Source organism: Cyclopterus lumpus, chromosome 23 (genome assembly GCF_009769545.1).
Source record: "Cyclopterus lumpus isolate fCycLum1 chromosome 23, fCycLum1.pri, whole genome shotgun sequence".
NCBI lineage: Eukaryota > Metazoa > Chordata > Actinopteri > Perciformes > Cyclopteridae > Cyclopterus > Cyclopterus lumpus.
Genome location: NC_046988.1, coordinates 2,976,897 through 2,998,824, shown reverse-complemented (window position 1 = coordinate 2,998,824; position 21,928 = coordinate 2,976,897). Strand labels below are relative to the sequence as shown.

At 45.0% G+C, this 21,928-nt stretch overlaps 2 protein-coding genes across 2 annotated transcripts in view; one reads left to right on the top strand and one right to left on the bottom strand.

Annotated features, from left to right (window-relative positions):
* The first annotated feature begins 9,953 nt into the window (after positions 1-9,953).
* csrp2 (cysteine and glycine-rich protein 2) lies at positions 9,954-18,744 on the top strand. The gene is made up of 6 exons (XM_034526113.1): positions 9,954-10,068; positions 12,124-12,246; positions 14,357-14,525; positions 15,843-15,972; positions 16,801-16,894; positions 18,504-18,744. Exons 2-6 carry the CDS (start codon positions 12,135-12,137, stop codon positions 18,578-18,580), a joined length of 582 nt encoding a protein of 193 aa, XP_034382004.1. The 5' UTR covers positions 9,954-10,068; positions 12,124-12,134; the 3' UTR covers positions 18,581-18,744.
* Positions 18,685-21,928, bottom strand: part of zdhhc17 (zinc finger DHHC-type palmitoyltransferase 17) — a 25,355-nt gene continuing 22,111 nt past the window's right edge. Inside the window, exons 16-17 of the mRNA XM_034526111.1 lie at positions 21,834-21,928; positions 18,685-21,476 (exon numbers count right to left, since the gene is read on the bottom strand). Of these exons, the coding sequence (XP_034382002.1) occupies positions 21,338-21,476; positions 21,834-21,928 (234 nt within the window). The 3' untranslated portion in view covers positions 18,685-21,337. The remainder of the gene's footprint in view (positions 21,477-21,833) is intronic.

Here is a 21,928-nt window from a genome sequence, read left to right as displayed (position 1 = left end):
CGGTAAGACTGAGCAGAATTAAAGTTTTAACCACAGACCCAGTCCTCTTATCTTATCTTGTTACTTAATAAAGGCAAACAACAGTCCGAGCCAGACTCAAACAAGACATACCTGCTGTGTTGTTGAACCCCGATACAGTCAGCGCCCACTCTTGTCACAACGTTGTGCGATTACTCTCTGTTTCCTCACGCCTGTAGAGGAGCACGGGACCAAACACTGCTCCTTTAATCCACATTGACTGTTGCCATGAATTGCTCTTAATGTTTGACATTCATGATCCCCAGAGGCTGACTCCTTCTGACACTCCGCTCACTCTTCCTCAAGCGTCAAATGTCATTAGTGAAACCTCTCGACAACTGTTGAGGCTTGCCATGGAATTTGATCCAGATATTCTTTGTGCACAGAGGGTGGATCTCAGTTACTTTACAATGCCACCATGCAGTATCTCTTCAGCTGCGTGATGGATTGGCACCACATTGTGTATGTATTTGTACTTAAATTCAAAAGATTACAGGAAAATATGGGAAGACAATGAAGATCCTACAAAAAAACAGCACTTGAAGTCTTGTGTGTGATTTGCCCCTACTTTATAAGCATTGAGCCTAAAGCTCAAAGTACAGCCTAACAGAGCTGCTAGCATGGCTGGATGGGAGTTTACAGTTGGCTGTTTAGCAGAAAGTTTTTTTATGACAGATGCTACTAATTCAATTAACAACCAAAGGGAAAATTCTGAATTATCTTTTCCCCCCCAACAGATTCTCCAACGTCACCCTCTGTGAGCAGAAAACCCTGATTTCCATTGTCATTCCACGTCAGTTAATCAGTGTCTATGTACTGTAAGTCAGTCTCAGTCAGTCTTGTCAGTTACTGTCTCAGTCAGTATCTATCAGTCAGTTAATCAGTCTCTGTAAGTCAGTCACTGTCTCTGTCACTCAGTCAATTGTCTCTGTCAGTCTTTTAGTGTCTCAGTCAGTGTATTTGTCAGTCAATCAGTGTCTCTGTGAGTTACTCAGTGTCTCTGTCAGTCAGTCAGTGTGACAGTCATTCACTGTCTCTGTTAGTCAGTCTCTGTCAGTCATTCACTGTCTCTGTCAGCCAGTTTATGTCAGTCAGACAGTGTCTCTGTCAGTCTCAGTCAGTCCGGCAATGTCAAAGTCAGTCTCTGTCAGTTAGTCAGTCACTCTCTCAGTCAGTCTTTGTCAGTTACTATCTCAGTCAGTCATTCAGTCTCTGTTTTATTCAGACATTCACTGTTAGTCAGTCAGTCTCTGTCAAACAGTCTCTGTCACTCAGTAAGTCACTGTCAGTCAGTCAGCCATTGTCTCAGTCAGTCTTTAGAGTCTCAGTCAGTGTCTCACTCAGTCAGTCACTGTCAGTCAGTCAGTGTCTCTGTCATTTAGTCAGTGTGACAGTCATTCACTGTCTCTGTTAGACAGTCTCTGTCAGTTAGTCACTGTCTCAGTCAGTCAGTCAGTAACTGTCCATGAGTCAGTCAGTCACTGTCTCAGTCAGTCAGTGTGACAGTGATTCACCGTCTCTGTTAGTCAGTGACTGTCTCAGTCAGTCAGTCTCTGTCTCAGTCAGTCAGTGTCTCCACACTGTCTCAGTCAGTCTGTCTCTGTCAGTCAGTCTCTGTCTCAGTCAGTCAGTGTCTCCACAATGTCTCAGTCAGTCTGTCAGTCGGTGAGCCCGTCTGTCTATGTCTCAGTTAGTCTGTCTATGTCTCAGTCAGTCAGTCTTTCAGTGTCTCAGTCAGTCAGTGTATAAATCAGTCAATCACTGTATATGTCAGTAGGTCACTATCTCTGTCAATCAATCAGTCAGTGTCTCTTTCAGTCAGTCAGTCAGTGTCTCTGTAAGTCAGTTAGTGTGACAGTCATTCACCGTCTCTGTTAGTTAGTCCGGCACTGCCAGTCACTGTCTAAGTCAGTCTCTGTCAGTCAGTCACTGTCTCAGTCAGTTACTGTCTCCGCCATACAGTCCGGTACTGTCAGTCGGTCTCTGTCTCAATAAGTCAGTGTATTAGTCAAACAGTCACTGTCTTTGTCAGTCAGTCAGTCACTGTCTATGTTACTCACTTATTCAGCCAGTAACTGTCTCTGTGAGTCTCTGTCAGTTAATGTCTTAGTCAGTATCTGTCAACTAGCTAACCAGTCTCTGTCTCATTCAGTCAGTCTCTGTCTCAGTCAGTCAAAATAAGTTATCAGAATTATGCAGATGAAACACAATATTACATAACCATATGACATGGGGGTTGTTGTCCAATACATGCAAAGTGTGAGTACATTGGACCAATCAATAATTGAAAAGTAGAATATTCTTCAATTAAACCAAGATGTAGGTCATTCTTTCTTACACAACACTCTAACTTTTAGTCTTATATTTTATTCCCGTCTAACTCCATTTGAGTTTCTTAGTTTCTGGTTCTTTTGGGCGCTTTAATGCTTTTAATTGTATTTGAATATCATTTTGTGAAATGTTTCTTTTGAACTTTTCTTTTGATGTTTTGTGGAGAGAATGGCCTGGTGAATAAATAAGCTCGCCTAGAGGGGGGGTGGGTCACCGGCCGGTTGGGGTCCGGGATGTGGAAAGACCTCCATGTGACGCATCGACCCGCCTGAAGTTAAACAAATAAAATACAACCCTCAGACCACTGCTCCATACATGGAAAACAACCAAGGACTGTTGCATCATATGGACTCTCTCACGTCACATAGTGAATTACGGATTATGATCATATTGGGCTCTTAGATCTATTTATCAGTGCCTTCATTTCGGATGCGAGTCGAGGGCGACGTTTATCAGAATACACATATGCGATTGGCTGAGTAGCATCATGGGAGTTGATTTACAATGCATGTAATTGGACAAAATTATATTTGATGTGTGTAAACATAGTCATTGTTATTATTGCAGGGGGCCTTACATGATGCTGGTATCAAACCTATGAGCACACAGTCACCACTGAGACAATAAACTGTACAGAACACAGTTCAGTGGAACATTTCAGTCACAATCTACCTGTGAAAACTCATTAAAATGACACCGGGTCTGGTCTGATATTCACAACACCATTTTGTATTCATAATAAACAAATGAAGGATTAGGTTGCAGACGAGTCGCCCCCTGATGGCCATTAGAGAGAAAGCAGGTTTAAGAGACTTCCACATTTACAGAACCGTAGGTTGCCGCCTGTGTAATTTAACCCATAGTTTTAACAACAACAATAACTTTATTATCTCACATGACGCAGATTTTCCACCAACGGTTGTGGTATATATAAATAAAAGAGAAGAACGCGCTTCATAGAATCCCACGTGATACTCGGCACCCTGACGTCACTCATCGGTCGGAACCATGGAATCTTCAGGTTAACTTGTCAATCAAACACAACTTCATGAGGAATATCAACACGCGCTGTCTCCTGTCACGTGACCTGCCCACACAAATTAAGTACAAAACCTCTCAGTCTCTATCAGTCAGTCACTGTGTCAGTCAATCAGTCACTGTCTATGTCTCAGTCAGTCAGTCTTTCAGTGTCTCAGTCAGTCAGTGTATAAATCAGTCAATCACTGTCTATGTCAGTAGGTCACTCTCTCTGTCAATCAATCAGTTAGTCAGTCAGTCAGTGTCTCTGTAAGTCAGTTAGTGTGACAGTCATTCACCGTCTCCGTTAGTTAGTCCGGCACTGCCAGTCACTGTCTAAGTCAGTCTCTGTCAGTCAGTCACTGTCTTTGTCAGTCAGTGTGACAGTGAATTATCATCTCTGTTAGTCAGTTTCTGTCAGTCAGTCCGGCCCTGTCTCTGTCATTGAGTCCATCACTGTCAGTCAGTCTCTCTCAGTCAGTCTGGCACTGTCAGTCACTGTCTAAGTCAGTCAGTCTCTCTCTCAGTTAGTTAGTCAATCAGTCACTGTCTATGTCACTCAGTCAATTTCAATTCAATTTTTCAATTCAGTTTATTTTGTATAGCACAATATCACAAATTACAAATTTGCCTCAGAGGGCTTTACAATCTGTACACATACGACATCCCTGTCCCAGGACCTCACATCGGATCAGGAAAAACTCCCCAAAAATAACCTTTGACAGGGAAAAAAGGGAAGAAACCTTCAGGAGAGCAACAGAGGAGGATCCCTCTCCCCGGATGGACAGATGCAATAGATGTCATGTGTACAGAATGAACAGCATTTACAAAGTTACATAAACACATTACATGAATATGACAATGTATGAATGGAACTCCAATCCATGAAACAGAAGGAGGTAGAGAGGAGGGGGGGGGGCATCAGCAGGGCCAACGCAGGAGGCCGGCTGACCAGCATCAGACACCTCCAGGTCCAATGGACCCTATGAGATGTGAAGTCACAACGACTCCGGGGAGGAAGCAGAGTTAATAAGGTGCAATGGAGAGATGTAAATGTATCCATAAGGAGAGAGAGAAGAGGAGAGAGGTGCTCAGTGTATCCTAAAACATCCCCCAGCAGCCTATAAGCCTATAGCAGCATATCAAGGGGCTGGACCAGGGCAAACCTGATTCAGCCCTAACTATAAGCACTATTAAAGAGGAAAGTCTTAAGTCTATTCTTAAATGAGGTGACTGTGTCTGCCTCCCGGACTGAAAGTGGAAGCTGGCTCCATAAAAGAGGAGCTTGATAACTGAAGGCTCTGGCTCCCATCTTACTTTTTAGGACTCTAGGAACCACAAGTAGCCCCGCATTTAGTGAGCGCAGCTCCCTAGTGGGGCAATATGGTACTACAAGCTCCTTAAGATATGATGGTGCATCACCAATCAAGACTTTGTAGGTGAGGAGAAGAATTTTAAATGTGATTCTTGATTTTACAGGGAGCCAGTGCAGAGCAGCTAATACAGGAGTAATGTGATCTCTTTTCTTAGTTTTTGTGAGTACACGAGCTGCAGCATTCTGGATCAACTGGAGGGATTTAAGAGACTTATTAGAGCAGCCTGATAATAAGGAGTTGCAGTAATCTAGTCTGGAAGTAACAAACGCGTGAACCAGCTTTTCTGCATTGCTTTGAGACATGAAGTGCCTGATTTTTTAAATGTTATGTAGTTTAAAAAATGCAGTCCTTGAGATTTGCTTAACGTGGGAGTTAAAGGACAAGTCTCCGTCAAAGATAACGCCTAGATTCTTTACAGTGGTGTTGGATGCCAGGGAAATGCCATCTACAGAAACCACATCACCAGATAATTGATCTCTGAGGTGTTCAGGGCCCAGTAAAATAACTTCAGTTTTGTCTGAGTTTAACATCAGGAAGTTGCAGGTCATCCATGTTTTTATGTCTTTAAGACATTCTTGAAGTTTAGCGAGCTGGTTGGTCTCCTCTGGTTTGATCGATAGATATAATTGAGTATCGTCTGCATAGCAATGAAAGTTTATGGAGTGTTTCCTGATAATGTTGCCCAAAGGAAGCAAATATAAGGCAAATAAAATTGGTCCAAGCACAGAACCTTGTGGAACTCCGTGATTAACGTTGGTGGTCATTGAGGCTTCATCGTTTACAAATACAAATTGAGATCGATCTGATAAATAGGATTTAAACCAACTTAGTGCGGTACCTGAAATGCCAATCGACTGATCCAGTCTCTGTACTAGGATGTCATGATCAATGGTGTCGAACGCAGCACTAAGGTCTAATAATACCAGTACGGAGATGAGTCCTTTATCTGATGCAATTAGGAGGTCATTTGTAATTTTCACCAGTGCTGTCTCTGTGCTGTGGTGTTTTCTAAATCCTGACTAACTCCTCAAATAAACTATTCTGATGTAGGAAGTAGCACAACTGATTTGCGACTACTTTCTCAAGGGTCAGTCAGTCACTGTCTCAAACAGTCAGTCAGTCACTGTCAGTCAGTCACTTTCTCAGTCAGTCAGTTAGTCAGTCACTTTCTCAGTCAGTCAAAATAAGTTATCAGAATTATGCAGATGAAACACAATGTTACATAACCATATGACATGGGGGCTATTGTCCAATACAAGCAAAGTGTGAGTACATTGGACCAATCAATAATTGAAAAGTAGAATATTCTTCAATTAAACCAAGATGTAGGTCATTCTTTCTTACACGACACTCTTATATTTTATTCCCGTCTAACTCCATTTGAGTGTCTTAGTTTGTGGTTCTTTTGGGCTCTTTAATGCTTTTAATTGTATTTGAATATCATTTTGTGGAGTGTTTCTTTTGAACTTTTCTTTTGATGTTTTGTGGAGAGAATGGCCTGGTGAATAAATAAGCTCGCCTAGAGGGGGGGTGGGTCACCGGCCGGTTGGGGTCCGGGATGTGGAAAGACCTCCATGTGACGCATCGACCCGCCTGAAGTTAAACAAATAAAATACAACCCTCAGACCACTGCTCCATACATGGAAAACAACCAAGGACTGTTGCATCATATGGACTCTCTCACATCACATAGTGAATTACGGATTATGATCATATTGGGCTCTTAGATCTATTTATCGAGTCGAGGGCGACGTTTATCAGAATACACATATGCGATTGGCTGAGTAGCATCATGTGAGTTGATTTACAATGCATGTAATTGAATCCCACGTGATACTCGGCACCCTGACGTCACTCTTCCGTCGGAACCATGGAATCTTCAGATTAACTTGTCAATCAAACACAACTTCATGAGGAATATCAACACGCGCTGTCTCCTGTCACGTGACCTGCCCACACAAATTAAGTACAACACCTCTTACAAAACACGGTCTTAGTAAAGTAAAAATAATGTCGAGGAGCTTTGAGGTGTCCGGTAGGAGCTCTCCTGATCCCCGGTTATACCGTCTCACTGTGAAGAGCTGGAATTATGAAGACTCTACCACCCTCTTGTGGACTCTCCATAGAATAACGTTTTGTTAACGCCCTCTGCTCCCATTGTGTCAACTCACACGACCCAGTTAATTAAACCACCAGACCATCGGATCAGGTTTGAACAAAAAAGGCACAATTTTCCAAATATGCTTAACACAATAAATAATAATAACTGTAAACACGTCGTCATTGCATGTAGGTAAATGTGCACAGCAGAAAAAGTAACCCGGATCACCTGCACCGAGCTGAGAAGTCTTGGGAGCACGTGTGATCACTGACAATTACTGGCAAGCATGTGTCAAGTCTGTAGCAAGCATGTGGCAAGTCTGTAGCAAGCATGTGGCAAGCGTGTGGCAAGCGTCAGTCAGGTGTCAGGACAGCGCCAAATCAGTGGCAAGCGTGTCGCAAGTCAGTGACAAGCATGTGGCAAGCGTGTGGCAAGCGTCAGTCAGGTGTCAGGACAGCGCCAAATCAGTGGCAAGCGTGTCGCAAGTCAGTGACAAGCATGTGGCAAGCGTGTGGCTAGTCTGTGGCAGGCGTCAGTCAGGTGTCAGGACAGTGACAAGCATGTGGCAAGTCAATGGCAAGCATGTGGCAAACATGTGGCATGTCAGTGACAAGCATGTGTCACGTGTGTGACAAGCATGTGTCACGTGTGTGACAAGCATGTGTCAAGTGTGTGACACGCGTGTGGCAAGCATGTGGCAAGTCAGTGGCAAGCGTCAGTCAGGTGTCAGGACAGTGACAAGCACGTGGCAAGTCAATGGCAAGCATGTGGCAACCATGTGGCAAGTCAATGGCAAGCATGTGGCAACCATGTGGCAAGTCAATGGCAAGCATGTGGCAAGTCAGTGACAAGCATGTGGCAAGCGTGTGGCAAGTGTGTGGCAAGTCAGTTGCAAGCATGTGTCAAGTCTGTGGCAAGCGAGCGTGTGGCAAGTCAATGGCAAGCATGTGGCAAGCATGTGGCAACCATGTGAAAAGTCAATGGCAAGCATGTGGCAAACATGTGGCAAGTCAGTTACAAGCATGAGGCAAGTGTGTGGCAAGCATGTGGCAAGTCAGTGACAAGCATGTGGCAAGTCAGTGACAAGCATGTGGCAAGTCAGTGGCAAGCATGTGGCAAGTCAGTGACAAGCATGTGGCAAGTCAGTGGCAAGCATGTGGCAAGCGTGTAGGCGGTAGGTCAGGTGTCAGGACAGCAGCAAGCGAGCGGCACTCGTTCGTCACCCCTGGTCGTTCAGACATCTTGACGTTGTTTACACTTCTTCTGTAGATTTTTTACGACGTACTGTAACATGCTGCAGAGGCTCCACCTACTGCAACGTTTTTAAATGACACACAAGAAATTATAACAATTAAGGGAAATGAACACGATTTAAACACACACATAGCATTGTTATAACTACCTGTCACTTTTGACATTTAATCCGTTGTGGGACGGGGAGCCAGTGGAGATTCTGGAGAACAGGGGTGATGTGATCGTGGGAGTGGGTGAGCAGGCGAGCAGCAGAGTTCTGGCTGTACTGGAGTTTATTTAGAGATAGGTGGAGACGGACTATGTTTTTTAAGTAAAAGAAGTTCTGGTGATTTGTTTGACGTGTTGTTCAAAGAAGAGGTTGCTGTCAAACATGCCTCAGAGGTTGTGGATGTGTGGGGAGGGAGACAGAGAGGAGTGGTCGATGGTGAGACAGAAGTTTTGACTGGTTTTAGTGAGGGATTAGTAAAGGACCGATCATGATCATGTCAGATTTATCACAGTTGAGTTTAAGAAAATTGGTTTGCATGATTTAATGTCAGTGAGGCAGTTGGTCAGAGTGGAGTGAGTAGCAGTGGTAATGGCCCTTTGTGGAGATGTCGTAACAGTGGAAGAGGAGACCATGTTGACGTATAATATTACTAAGAGGGAGCAGGTAGTGGATGAACAGAAGAGGACCTAGCACCAAACCCTGGGGGACGCCTTGAGACAGAGGAGCAGTGGAGGAGGTGCAGGTGTTGATCCTGATGAACTGTTTATTAGATATGATTTAAGGCAGGAGAGAGCAGATCCTGTGATGTTGAGGGACGATTCGAGGCTGGAGAGAAGGATGCCATCGAAAGCTGCAGTGACATCAAGGAGAATGAGAATGTTGAGGTAACCGGAGTCTCAGGAGAGGAGGAGATCATTGGTGTCTTGGATAAGGGCTGTTTCCACGCTGTGCTGTGAGCAGAAACCGGATTGAAATGGCTCGAATAGATCGTTGGAGATGAGGTGGGCTTTGAGTTGTGCAGCGACAACACGTTTCAGTATTTTTGACAGGAAGGGAAGATTGGAGATAGGCTGGAACCTGCTCATGCTGTCAGGGTCAAGTCCAGGTTTTTTGTAATTATTTCCCATCAACAGGTCTGATGCACAAGCACAACTGCTATGCAAACGTTTGTCAAAGTGCATGTCTACATCCATTTATGAAAGAAATGGAGACTTGTGCATGTGTGTGCCCACAGCTCCACAATGATTGACTTTTTTTTTTTTTTAAAGGTCAGGCATATGTGCTATGTTGTTGCAATAAATCTGACGGAAAGAATGAATGCATATTCATTTAGTTATTACACACAGTGACCCTTATGCGTTTGTTTCTCTCTCTCTCTCTCAAAACAACAATTGCATCTGTCCATCTGGGGAGAGGGATCCTCCTCTGTTGCTCTCCTGAAGGGTTCTTCTCTTTTTTCCCCGTGAAAGGTTTTTTTTCAGTTTTTTGGGGAGTTTTTCCTGATCCAATGTAAGGTCAAAGGTCAGGGATTCGTATGTGTACAGATTGTAAAGCCCTCTGAGGATCATTTGTAATTTGTGATTGTGGGCTATACAAAATAAACTGAATTGACTGTAATTGCATCAGGGATGAGCTTAGTTAGCCGTGTTGGTCTTTAGATAGCGGGGAGACTCCATCCCGAGTCGGGGAGTCCCCATTGTGCACAAGGGAACACTGTGTGGCGTCTGCCTGGTTCGGCTGTGTGCGTAAACGTGGGTTTGCTCTGCGGGTGGTCGGTGTAAATAGTTAAAATGTCTGAGGTTGAGCCGTTTCTCGATGAATATCTGCCTTGATTCATCATTTCTGACGGCACCTGAAGGCAGCATGGTGGAGCCCCTCCCACTGAAACCGTAACGAGGTGGAGTTCGTGGCGCAGTCAGTGTGGAGGAGTCTGAACAGCCGGAGGTCGTCTGGATACACAGGAGCCGCTTCACGTACATCAGGTAACATTATTCTCTTTCATTCTAAAAGTAATGTGTGAAACTCAACGCTGTGGATATCCGACCGGTTTACTGACACACTTGTATTTAATGTTTCTGATATATATATATATATATATATATATATATATATATATATATATATATATATATATATAGTTAGTTGAGGAGGAAATACGGTTAGTGGTTCTTATACGTTGTTTAACAAACTGGAGAAATTACCACACCTGCGGGGTCCACGTGCATCTTCGTCCTCGTGCCCAGTTGCCCCTGCGGTCGCCAGTTGTCGTGTCAGGACTTGTTGCGTTGCCCATTCACAGCCGACCGACACAAAGGTGACAACAGAGTCCTAAAACCCAACGAATGATCCAGATAACAAGCCAAACATTAGCATGAAAAACATGAATATGTATCACTCACCGTTACAGTGTTTTTAATACGGTATCACGGTAGTAATAACAGGCTAATGCTGCAGTGTTATTGTGTTGTCATTTATATATTGCGTCGAAGCAAATGATGTTATTATGTTATAACCATGCCTCATACACTGTCCCCACCTGGATGTTGTACAGCTGCTGAAATCAATACATAATCGAATCTTATATCTCAAGTCAGATTCCTTCACAATTAAAGACATTTGGTCCAGCTGCTACTATTGGTTCAGTATGTGTTCAAGGGTCAGAGAGGTTACACCATGTATTGAGAATAGTGTTCTGAAAAGTGCCAATTATAATTAAGAGTTCAATTAAAAATCAGATGCAATTTCATGTACTGGCATTAATGTCTCCCAGATTGTCCACATGGTTCGGTGCATCGCCCTTATGTAAGACTTCAACAATAACATAATGTCAGTAGCCGAGTGGCCCAGCAATGCTCTCAGGGAGGTTTAAGATTCTTTTCTGAGTACACAAACTGAATACTGAATGAAATGTGCCATGCTTAAAATCACTGGACATCAGCACAAATATTGGTCTTTGGCGACTTAAGTCTAAAAACATTGTGAATGAATCAAAGGCACAGACGTGAATCCTTCATTGTAGACTAGTTGTTGCCACTGAACTCTGTGAGACTGCGGTTTCTTTCAAAGTACACATCGGCTGACGTGTTGGCGTGTGCCTTCTCATCACACCCAACGCCCGAGGCACTCTGAGGGAAATGGTAGTGCTCTTTTGATCCCCCTGTCAGGCTGGGTTCTAATTCAGCAGATTAATGGTTTCTGCTGCTTTGTGCCTTCTTTCAAATGAATGCAATCCATCATCCTGAATATGATATCGCGGCCGGCTTGCTTTGCGGTGATGAACCTTTAAATCGGTCTCTTATGCAACCTCATCAACGCCCTTTTGACACAATCTGTAAAGAGGAGTGAGTCTGTAATTACAGACAGATGCGCATGTGAGTCAAGGAGTGAATGGGCACGGAGGCTGTGTGAGGTAACAACAGTGGTTACTTTCCGCTGCTGTTTGTGTGTGTATGCTGCATTCACGGCCCATCAGACAACAAAAGACAGAAGGCATGGCGCCCTGAGACATTCCTTTGGGTATTAGTCTGCTCTGACCTCTTTTGCATTGTTTTTGTTTCTCAGAATGGCAGCGCTGGCCTGGAGCAGTGGATTCAGTTCACCCATGTGCACCATTAGAAATGCAGCAGTTCTCAGAGGCAGATGGTGGGCTTAGAATATGACAGGAGCTTGAAAACTTTTCAAGGCAGTTATTAAAACAGCAATTAAATCTTCATGGGAACAACAACATGCGCCTTTCCATCAAAAACTACAGTTGACGAGCTTTTGAGCAAGGCCCCGCCCCCCCCAAAAGAGCTTATTGGGTGCTTTTGGCTCCATACAGGTCCACTTCCTCCAGGTGGAAGTATGTGTGTGAAAATGAATGAATGAATGAAGTGCTGAAAAACATGGATGCTGAATTTCCCGGTCACCTTTCCTGTGTGAATGAGGCCCGAAAGAGTCCTTCATCAGAGCGAGTGGAGGAGGGGCGGACAAAGTAACCCTGCCCCAGATGGTCCAGCCTATCATACCATCTCCATTTCTCATTTCTCATTTCTCAGAAACACAAACGATGCCGAACTGGGGAGGAGGCAACAAGTGCGCGGCGTGCTGCGGGACGGTTTACCACGCCGAGGAGGTGCAGTGTGACGGGAAGAGTTTCCACAAAAGCTGTTTTCTCTGCAGTAAGTACCCCCCCCCCCCCCCCCCCCCCTGTGGACTAAGAGCCCATTTCAAGAGCAGAGAGAGGATTTTTATTTGTATTTCTTTTTTACGGCTAACCATTTCTTCATCATACCACATATTCTCATATTGATTTCCCAACTCGGGCAGCCACTAAGTTTCTTACTTTTTATAAACAGTCTGGATCAGTTTACTTACTCTACTTACTCTTCTCTCCAGTTGGATGATGTCCTCTGCAGCTGTGCAGGAGCTCTCGGACATTTTGAACATAAAGCCGGTATTACCAACACGGGGACATGGAGTGTTTACCAGGGATGAGGCGAAGGAGGGGCATTATGGGAAATGTAGGATGGTGTGCTTGTGAGTCCCACAACTTTATGAAAGTGCAGAGTTTACTAGCGTAGTAAAGCCCGAGTGAAAGACCGCTTTGTAATGTTGAAGTAAGCAATGTCATTTCAGATTTGAGAACTTATGACTGTAAAGCATCTCATTCACAAGACCCCCCCAAAGAAATGTGAAACCTGGCAGACAAACAGAGAAAAACATGTGAACTTCTTGGATGGAAAAGGTCACTGAGAGTTAATACACCAGAGCCAATGTCACAGATATCTGTGTTTCTCCATTAGCACAAAGACACATTTGTTGAAGAGAAAAGTCTGACACCTTTCAAGCTGTTGCCGTTCCCTTGCCAAAAGTCTTAAAAGTAATGATGTTAACGTAAGACCTGCCAAGAGCAGATATTGCATCAATCTGCACAAATGATTTAATGCTACTTTGTCCTTGGTCCAAGCGGCAGACGGCCGCGGGCGGCCAGGAGAAAGGCTGCTCACCTCAGTTTCACCTCCACAGCTGGTCAAAGGGAGCATTTTGATCACTTTGCTGGACGGGTGGGCCTCTTGTCCTGCTCCTGAAGAGAGACCAGAATTATACAAACGCTTTCATTTAGCTGCTTTCAAGAGAAGACCAAAGCAATATGAGCCACAGAAAGATGAGTTTATTTTCTCCAGCGGTTCCCATACAACGGCAGCTTTGTCGGACATTCCTGCTGAGGAGATTATGGGCAAGGGGACTTGGCGTCCTTAGCTCTCCTTTGCCCTTTTCTCCAGTTTCTCAGTTTGACATTCTGTGACATTCACCACTTTTCATTTCTGTGTATGAAAGGCATCTATATTTAAACTGACATAACTATCACACAGAGCCTCATACGACTCTTTGTGCACTTACTGGGCCTTTGCCTTTTTTTTTTTTTTAAAGTGCTTATACTCTATGCTAGCGGTTACGCATGAAGATTGATGATCTAACTGGGGGGAAACTTGAAATACTCAGAGAAGCCAAAACTTAGTAGCAATTTGATTGGACAGACATAAATCTTAAAAGTGCCCAAAGCTTTTTATTTTGGAAGTGTTTTGATATCAGAGATCAGAGAGGAGACATTTTTCCCAGCCAGTTGTGGAGTGAACTGGTAACAGACGGGCACACAGTGCAGCCCAGTGTGTGTGAACAATTCCACTAATCCCAGCACACTCTTAAGCCACCGTAATGCTTTGGTTTTTCCAAACAATGCTTTATTTATTGTAGAAACCTGCCAAAAAACTAATCAACCCTAAAGAACCTGAAGAGTTTAGAAAAACTAGTTCTGATGAAAATCTAATAAAGTTTCATCGTAACTGTTTTTAATATCTAACACATTACGCTGACATCTTTTTAGATTTTCATCAAAACTAGTTATACTGAAAATCTAAACAGGGCATACCTAAAAAAAAGAAAGAAAGAATACTTTTACTTTATAGGTTGAGTTTGTGTGTCCCGGTTGTGCTTAAATGTGTACAACACGGTATGCAAAGCATCGATTGCCTCCACACGGCTGAGCCAGCGGCTAGCAGCTTATGGTGCTAACGGTGCTAACAAGGGCAGCAGTGCTGACAAAGCTAACAGTGTTAACCTGGGGCAGAAACAGAGGGTGTGTGCTACATGTCCATTCACTAATGTTCAGTATTTGTTTCATGTCATATTTTGCCTAAATCCTTTCTTTCTCCGAGAACGTTGCAGCGGCATCCTGGTCACGGGGCGGTACTGTGCTCCACTTAACTCCTTCTCTCTGTGTGCCCCCAGTGGTCTGCAGGAAGGGCTTGGACAGCACCACGCTGGCTATTCACGGCCAGGAGATCTACTGCAAGTCATGCTACGGGAAGAAGTACGGCCCCAAAGGCTACGGCTACGGCCAGGGGGCGGGCACGCTCAACATGGACCGAGGGGAGCGGCTGGGAATCAAACACCAAGAGTAAGCTGTGCTTAACCAACGTTATGTGCTCTAGTATGCTGTGACGTGAACATGCCGCTGGAGGCAGCCGACCAACTCTTTATAGTGCGAACGCAGCACAGAAGCAGCACACGCAGTGATGATGTCACTGCGTGTGCTGCTTCCGTGCTGTGTTGTTGTTTGTACTTTGACTGTTTTTGCAATTCTTACAGATTAAATACAACACAAAAGGCATCTTGAAATGTCTGCATAAAGGCTCTTTCATCACACTCAACTGCACACACGGTTGCTGTGCGGTCAACAAGGTCAGTGAGCTCAGCGGCGTAATGATGTTTACCAGTCGGAGCCGCCGACTCTGACCGCATCGTTGCCCCCAAAGCATTCATTGAGCTGAACTTCATTCTTAAATACATACCAGTTGATGATTCACATAGAGTTCATGAAAACCAATGTCAGTGGGAGTAAAAGCCATCCAGTAACAGGACGTTAAACGCCTACCAGGTCAGAACTGTTAGATGAACAACAACTCTTTACTGTCGAGAAAAGTCAAAGCTGAAGTCTACAAGTCTGAGTTATAACCTGAGAGTTTAATATATATTCTAATGGGTCAGGTTCCTTGCTTCCCAAACGGCTCTACTTTCTGGGAGCTCGTACCGCATCACGACAAAGTGAGCGTTCGACCGTGACTCCTCGTTATACACATGATGATGTGACGGCACCACAAACGGGCCCGGGCCCACAGACACCCACCTGACCTGCCTCAGGCGTCAGGTGATGACCGTTATGAAAGAGTTGATTATGTAACCGGCAGGATCCCTCATCTTTGTCCACCGCCACAAAGGGCTTCATTCAGGAGCCACTGGGGCTGGCCGTCACCCTTCGATAAGCACCGCTCCAGGGGCCCAGTGAGCCCAGTGAGCCCACTCTCTCTCCCAGTGAGCAGAGGGAGACCGTAGAGGAGCAGGGGCTGCCAGGTTTATTCATGGGCTTTTTGTCATGGAGGAAAGAAAGTTATTTCAATCATTCATAAAGTCTCAACAGATGAAGAATGGATGTTTAACAGATACCTAACCAATGGAGTTCCAAAGGTATTTATTACTGCCTATGTCAATATTTTGGGTCATACTTGGTTTACCAATAGTTAATGAGTGAATGTGTTCTCAAGAAAAGAGGAGGTTCTGGGACAGAATCAGTTTCCACCACTTAAGAAGGAGATTTTTTTAGACGTAAATGACCTTTTTAAAAGATCAACTTCAGCTTCTATGTTTAGAGACAAGATCAGCGTTTTTTTGTTGCTTTTTTAACAATTTGTCATGTGCTTCATATGCTCCCCCCCAGGACCAAGACTCACAGACCGACCACCAACCCCAACCCGTCCAAATTCGCCCAGAAGTTTGTAGGTTCAGACAAATGTGCCCGGTGTGGAGACTCAGTCTATGCAGCGGAGAAGATCATGGGGGCAGGCAAGGTGAGAGAAATATCTCAACATCTGCTGAATGGATTGCCATATTTAAATATTTGGTACATATATTCATGTTCCCCTCAAGATGGATTGTAACCACTCTGATGATCCCCCCTCAAAGTCTTTGTCCCGTGCTTTGGTGACGGTGAGGCATCCCAATAGGTCTGTGGGCAGAGTCCTGCAAGGCTATTCACACTTTTTCAAAACTCCAGGCTGACCATCGGGACTGGACCGTGTTTACGATGTCCTGTTGATCATGTGAGCATGCTGACTTCAAGTCACCAGCGTGCCTGGAAACGGAAATCAAACCTTCCAAGCAGAGTTGCTTCCTTGAACTCCACAGGACCGCAATCGCAAACATGTTTGACTGGATTGAACGCACATGCTTTACACAGCGCTGAGCCACAAGCAGGAGGTCTGGTGTGCTCTCCTCTAATGAGAGCATCTGACTCAAGCCATGCCCCGGCTTCCTCACAGCTGGCGTTAATGGTGCCAGGGCGGTCTGCACACTGGGGTTCTGGCTCACACTCCTGAGATGTTTTTGCAGGATGTTTGGTTCTGAGGAAGAAAATCAATGAGTCTCAGACTCGTTGATTTGTGTGGATCTCTGTTCTCCTTCCAAAAAGAGGAGCCTCAGTCATTGGCTCAAAGCACAACCTGTAATCTGCTGTGTGCTCTGATGGGACTTGATGACGGAAACATCTGCCATCATCAGCTCTTAAGGAACTGCTGACATTTGTTTTTGTCTGACAATTTAAAAGGTAGATTTAGCATAAAAGCATGAAGGCAGACTTGAACAGCAATACCATTAAACGTCTCTTTTTCTCCTCTTAGCCGTGGCACAAGAACTGCTTCCGCTGTGCAAAGTGTGGCAAGAGCCTGGAGTCGACCACTCAGACTGAGAAAGACGGAGAGATCTACTGCAAAGGTGAGCTGAAAACATCCGAGATGGAACCAATATAGAGTATGTGGAACGTTTGACTTCCAGCACATCGTTTCTGTCGCGCCTCGGATGCATTACTGCCATGACTAAGCTCTGAGAGCCCGGACTAACGCGAGGGGAAATCACATTTGCCAACACATGTTTTGAGTAGAATGAATCCAGCATGCCACACTCTGATCAGCAGCAACACATGTTCTCACTAAAACGTCCATGAATGAGTCGTAGGTTCAGTGTGCTGTGTGATGACTGACACAATGGAGCTTAACCTCAGCACGTTATCACAGCTGTCGATTTGGCTGACGAGTTCACCCAGGTTACAGAAACCACTGTGTGGATCTTATACTAGACTTCAAGGCCGTTTGGTGAACTCGGCATTCAAATTTGACAGGAGAAGTGCCCGCCCCTTGACCCCAGGTGAAAACCAAGTGCGGTTCCCCCCAGTAATTTATTCTTTTGAACATTTTTCTGCTGAGTGTTTCAGGTCCCCGAGCCAGAGGAGTCGCGGGACTCTTTTTGGAGTTGGGGTTGGCCGCCAGCGGAGCCCCGTTGGTATCCAGCCATGTTCACTTGCTTTTTTGTGTGATTTATATCAGCCGACAGCAGAACTGAGAGGAGTTATTCCACATTCAGTGTCGGTTTTCTCGCACCCCTCTGGCCTCCCTCCTCACCAGCACAATGAGACGGGGCGGTTTGGTGAAACAGAAGACCCGGATGTTTTGCCGTCATGATGAACCCACGTAGTGAGGAGGAGGAGGAATGTTGCATCTCAGCTCTAAACCCAAACAGGCCCGGCTCTGCAGTCTGTGACTAAGATCAGCAGCTGGATATTGTTACTCTAATCAGGGTCTGGAAGACGCATGTGGACAGCAGGATGGAGATGTTTAGTTTAAAACCAACCAGGAGTGGCTTTCAGAGAATAGAAAGAACACGTCAGTAAATTCTACACCTCGTTGCTCTGACCACAACCCGAGTGGTGGGCTCCTCCTTTAAACGTCACATGTTGATGTGAGGTAAACAGCCCTGAGTGTTGGAGCACACATTGGACCTCTACTCGGGCTGAAGGAGGTCCAAACTGCTGGAGGCGCATGCGTGCAACAGGAAAACGAGGCAGATGTTTTAATTAGACGCAGTAAAACTCAACGTTCCTCTTACTTGGGGAACGTTTTGTCCATCAAGGTGTGATTTATTAGGAGATGGATATAAAACTAAGAAAACACCAGCTGTGGAGCATACACTTGGTTTGTCAAAATCTAAGTTTGAAACGGCAATAATTAGTCCTAATAATGAATTTATTTAGTTACTTTATTTAAGCCCGAGTACACGGCTGAAGAAATGCGGTAGAGAGCTGGAGAGGATCTGGCCTGGCTGCATCCTGGTGGTGACCGTTCGGTCAGAAGAGGTTTTGACAGGACATGGAAAATGAAAACCAGATTGTAAAGCCCTCAAATTTGTGATTTTGGGCTATCCAAAATAAACTGAATATATCTCAGTGGTGAGGTTTCTTACCTCTTGTGAAATGATTTTTCTTCCATCCTTAGTTTTTAAATGGCAGTCGTCTGCAGCGTTAATGTTCATTTCCTCTCTCCCTCCACAGCGTGCTATGCCAAGAACTTCGGGCCCAAAGGCTTCGGTTACGGCCAAGGAGCCGGCGCTCTGGTCCACGCTCAGTGAGCGTCCACCGGCCCTCCTCTCGTTTCCTCCCTCGTGTGCCTTCGAGTTGCAGGAGGCGCCCACCATACAAATAAAAAAAACATTAACAAACGGAAACCCACTTGTTCACATTTGACTGTATTTTATTATTAAAGCCATTAAAACTGAACCATGCCCATATGTTTACATCTGAAGCGGAGTTACAGTGATGTCTGAAGGTGGGCAGAGAGGCACTGGAGATGATTATGTGCTTTATCTTTTTTTTTTTTTTATTTATTTGATTATCCCACGTGGCGAGAGGAGAGACTTCTCAGGCTGCTGGAAGAACTAGTGAGGACTGATTCATGTCCTGGATGAGCTCTGCCCTAGAAAAACAAAGGAACCACAAGCCCTCCTCTTTTACCTCCCATCACTGAAAAGGCAATAATAGAACGCAAGTGGTTATTTACTGGTTACTGATATAAAATCAAGTCACAACCTTTGACCTTTAAAGCACGCATACACTAGCGGCTGTGTGTTGTCTTTGCAGGGCAGAAATTACATCAGTGGTTGGTTAGCAAGATGAAGGGGGGGGGGAGAGAGACGAAACATGGAATGATGACATCGTCCCCTTCTGATGATGATGAAGATGCAAACACGAGGCCCACACGTTCTGGAGGCCTTAATGTAATAGAACCTCCCCTCTACCCTTTAAACTACTGCATGATCACATTTCAGCTTTTAGAAAACAAAAAAAAGTTGGCGTCTGCCTTAGTTCTCTAGTGTCTTTGCTTTACAATTTGTACATCCAGTGGTATAACAAACCCAGCGATATATGACATAGAAATGTAAAACAAACCACAAGCATGGAACATTCAAATATATTACACACTTGCACAGGAGGGCCCGACTGCAAATCTGGCAACCTGAAAGAAAACTTCCACTAAACACACTGGATTTGAGAGAAATAAAACGGATTAAAAAAACAAACCAAATACAGACAAATAAACGTAATGCAGAAAAGTACTTGCAAATACTTAACATTCACTATATACAGACAGGTGGCTTGCCGACTACGGGGTCGGGTTGATGGGGGGGGGACGTGAGAGCCCAGCTGTCCCGAGCATCGTACATGCAGTAGATAGTCCTCGGCGGGGTAAAGTTGGGGTATTTCGGGGGTAAAATGCCTATAGACAGCAGTGTGGGACATCACTAGAAGCTACGCTCATACACTTGGAGTATAGTCACTCGATCCTCTTCTTTCCGTTCGGTTGGAAGAAATCACCCCCAAACTCAGAAAAAAAGAAATCCAGGAGCACCTTACACTGACGCAAAGAAAATAGTTACAGAGAAAGATATTGTTTATGTACAGGTACACATTCTTTACACTTCAGTCCATCCTGCTGCTGACCGCGGGGCTCCAGACAGGAAGTGATGGGAGTTGGCCTTGTCTGATGGGCCCCTACTCTTCCTCTCTGTAAACAATGGAAGCTGCTGGGCCCATGTGTTCAGTAACAGCAAAAAAATACTACAAATAAATCATCAGTGCAATGTCGGAGGCAGACAAGACAAACAAAACAAATAAGACTTTACAGCTTTTTTGAGAGAAACACACACACATGGAATGAATCTTCCTTGTAAACTCATCCGTGCTCCCCATGCTTTCACTCTGCTGCTAATAAATACACTCGCTATATAGAGTTGGACTGTGGAGATCCCGGGCTTCCGTGTCAAACTGCGACAGGTCCTTGTTTAATCATTTGCTCTCATAAAATCCTACTCAGCTAAAATGATGCGAAATGTAAAAATGGTGGCGCTAGCACATAGTTACTTTATCTATAAATCGTTTTAAAATAAATATACCTGTATCACATTGTTTGGAGGATACCTCTACGGTGGTCGCCGCTGTAGGAGTCGCGCACGTCATCCCGTTACCGCCGCACGACGACTGTTTTTAGGTTAAAGGCTCAAAAATAAACAGTTGGGATAACTCCTAGAACTCCACCTCACGGCTTTGACTCCTGCCGCGGCTCCACCTCTTACACTCTGATGAGCTCCACTATGTTGGCAAATCCTCATCAGCTCGACTCGTCACGGTGCAAAATCAAGACCTTAAAAAAGAAAAAGTAAAGAGATTCCCTTCTCTCTAACATACTTAGAAACAAACTCATGATTAAAACAATTTAAATTAATCCATCCGCCTCCCTGGCCACCACAGTTAACGTTCACAGGAACAACAGACTTCCTGAACCAATCAATACAAAAAAAATAATAATACATACAGGGCATATCAACAGGGACGCCATAAATAAGGATATAAAGGGGAAGGGCAAAGAGCGATACTGCAACGTTACGGCGCTGCCATCGCGGCGCTGTCTCCGGTCCAAACAGAAATGCTTTTATTTTGGAACTCCTCTGGTCCGTTGGCCTCTCTCCTCTCCGCTTGTGCCTGGCAGCAACGCACCGTCCAAAAGGGCTGAGGAGAAGAGACGAGGTGGAGGGGTGGGACAGCTGATGCTGTAGAATAGTAGTAGTAGTAATAGTAGTAAAGGTGGTGGTGAGGGCAGAGGGAGGGGGTGTGGATGTGGCATTGCCCCGTAACAGCATGCGAGTCCTGGCTGACTTTATTTTTTCCAAGTCTTTTGATCGGTGTGGGAGAGATGGTCCAAAAAAAGCAAGTGCTCTCGAGAACAGCATCGCTCGGATATGAACGCCGGCATGGGGACGGTAAGGGTGATGGGGACGGGTAATCCTTCTAAGCGACACTGGACTCCCCCACCTTCCCCATTTCTTCCTCCTCTACACCAGCTGGTAGCCCGAGCCTGACGTCTGGTCGTACTCTATTGTGTACTGCGTGGTCCAGTCCACCGCCACGGGCCGGATCAGACCGCAGCAGCGGATCTCGAAGAAATCGATGAGGTTTCTGATGCAGCCGTGGCTGCAGACAGAGAGAGAGAGAGAGACAGAGGAGCATGAGTGGCATCAGAGTGAGGACCATAGGAATAACTAAAGAGTACTATCACATGTGTCCTAGGACCTGCTGGTGGCATTTAAAGACTACTCCCCCAGCTTAGCATCACGCTCTTGTCAAAACCGGGCGCCTAGATTACCCGCACTGGAGTGCTAACTGCACTGCCGAGAGTTCAGTGGGAGGTTCCTCTGACCTAATTGGTGCCGAATCAAGTGACATCCCTTGAGGATATTAATCAGACCGTAACCAGCTTCAATGCTTTTACTGAAACGAAATGGTGAGATTCAGCTCTCCGTAGCAAACAGGTGAGAGAAGATCACTCACTTGAAGGGGCTTTCGATGGACGTGGCTGTGACTTTAAAGTGCTTGTATCTCCGAGCGTTCATCCTCTCATTGGTGGTGATTCCCAGAGCTGCGAT

What these genes read in the sequence shown, in the direction of transcription:
- csrp2 (XM_034526113.1), top strand. Translation starts at nt 12,135, where the DNA reads ATGCCGAACTGGGGAGGAGGCAACAAGTGCGCGGCGTGCTGCGGGACG. An exon ending in CTGGGAATCAAACACCAAGA is followed by an intron (nt 14,526 to 15,842) that starts GTAAGCTGTGCT and finishes GCTCCCCCCCAG; the next exon opens with GACCAAGACTCACAGACCGA. An exon ending in CGGAGAGATCTACTGCAAAG is followed by an intron (nt 16,895 to 18,503) that starts GTGAGCTGAAAA and finishes CTCCCTCCACAG; the next exon opens with CGTGCTATGCCAAGAACTTC.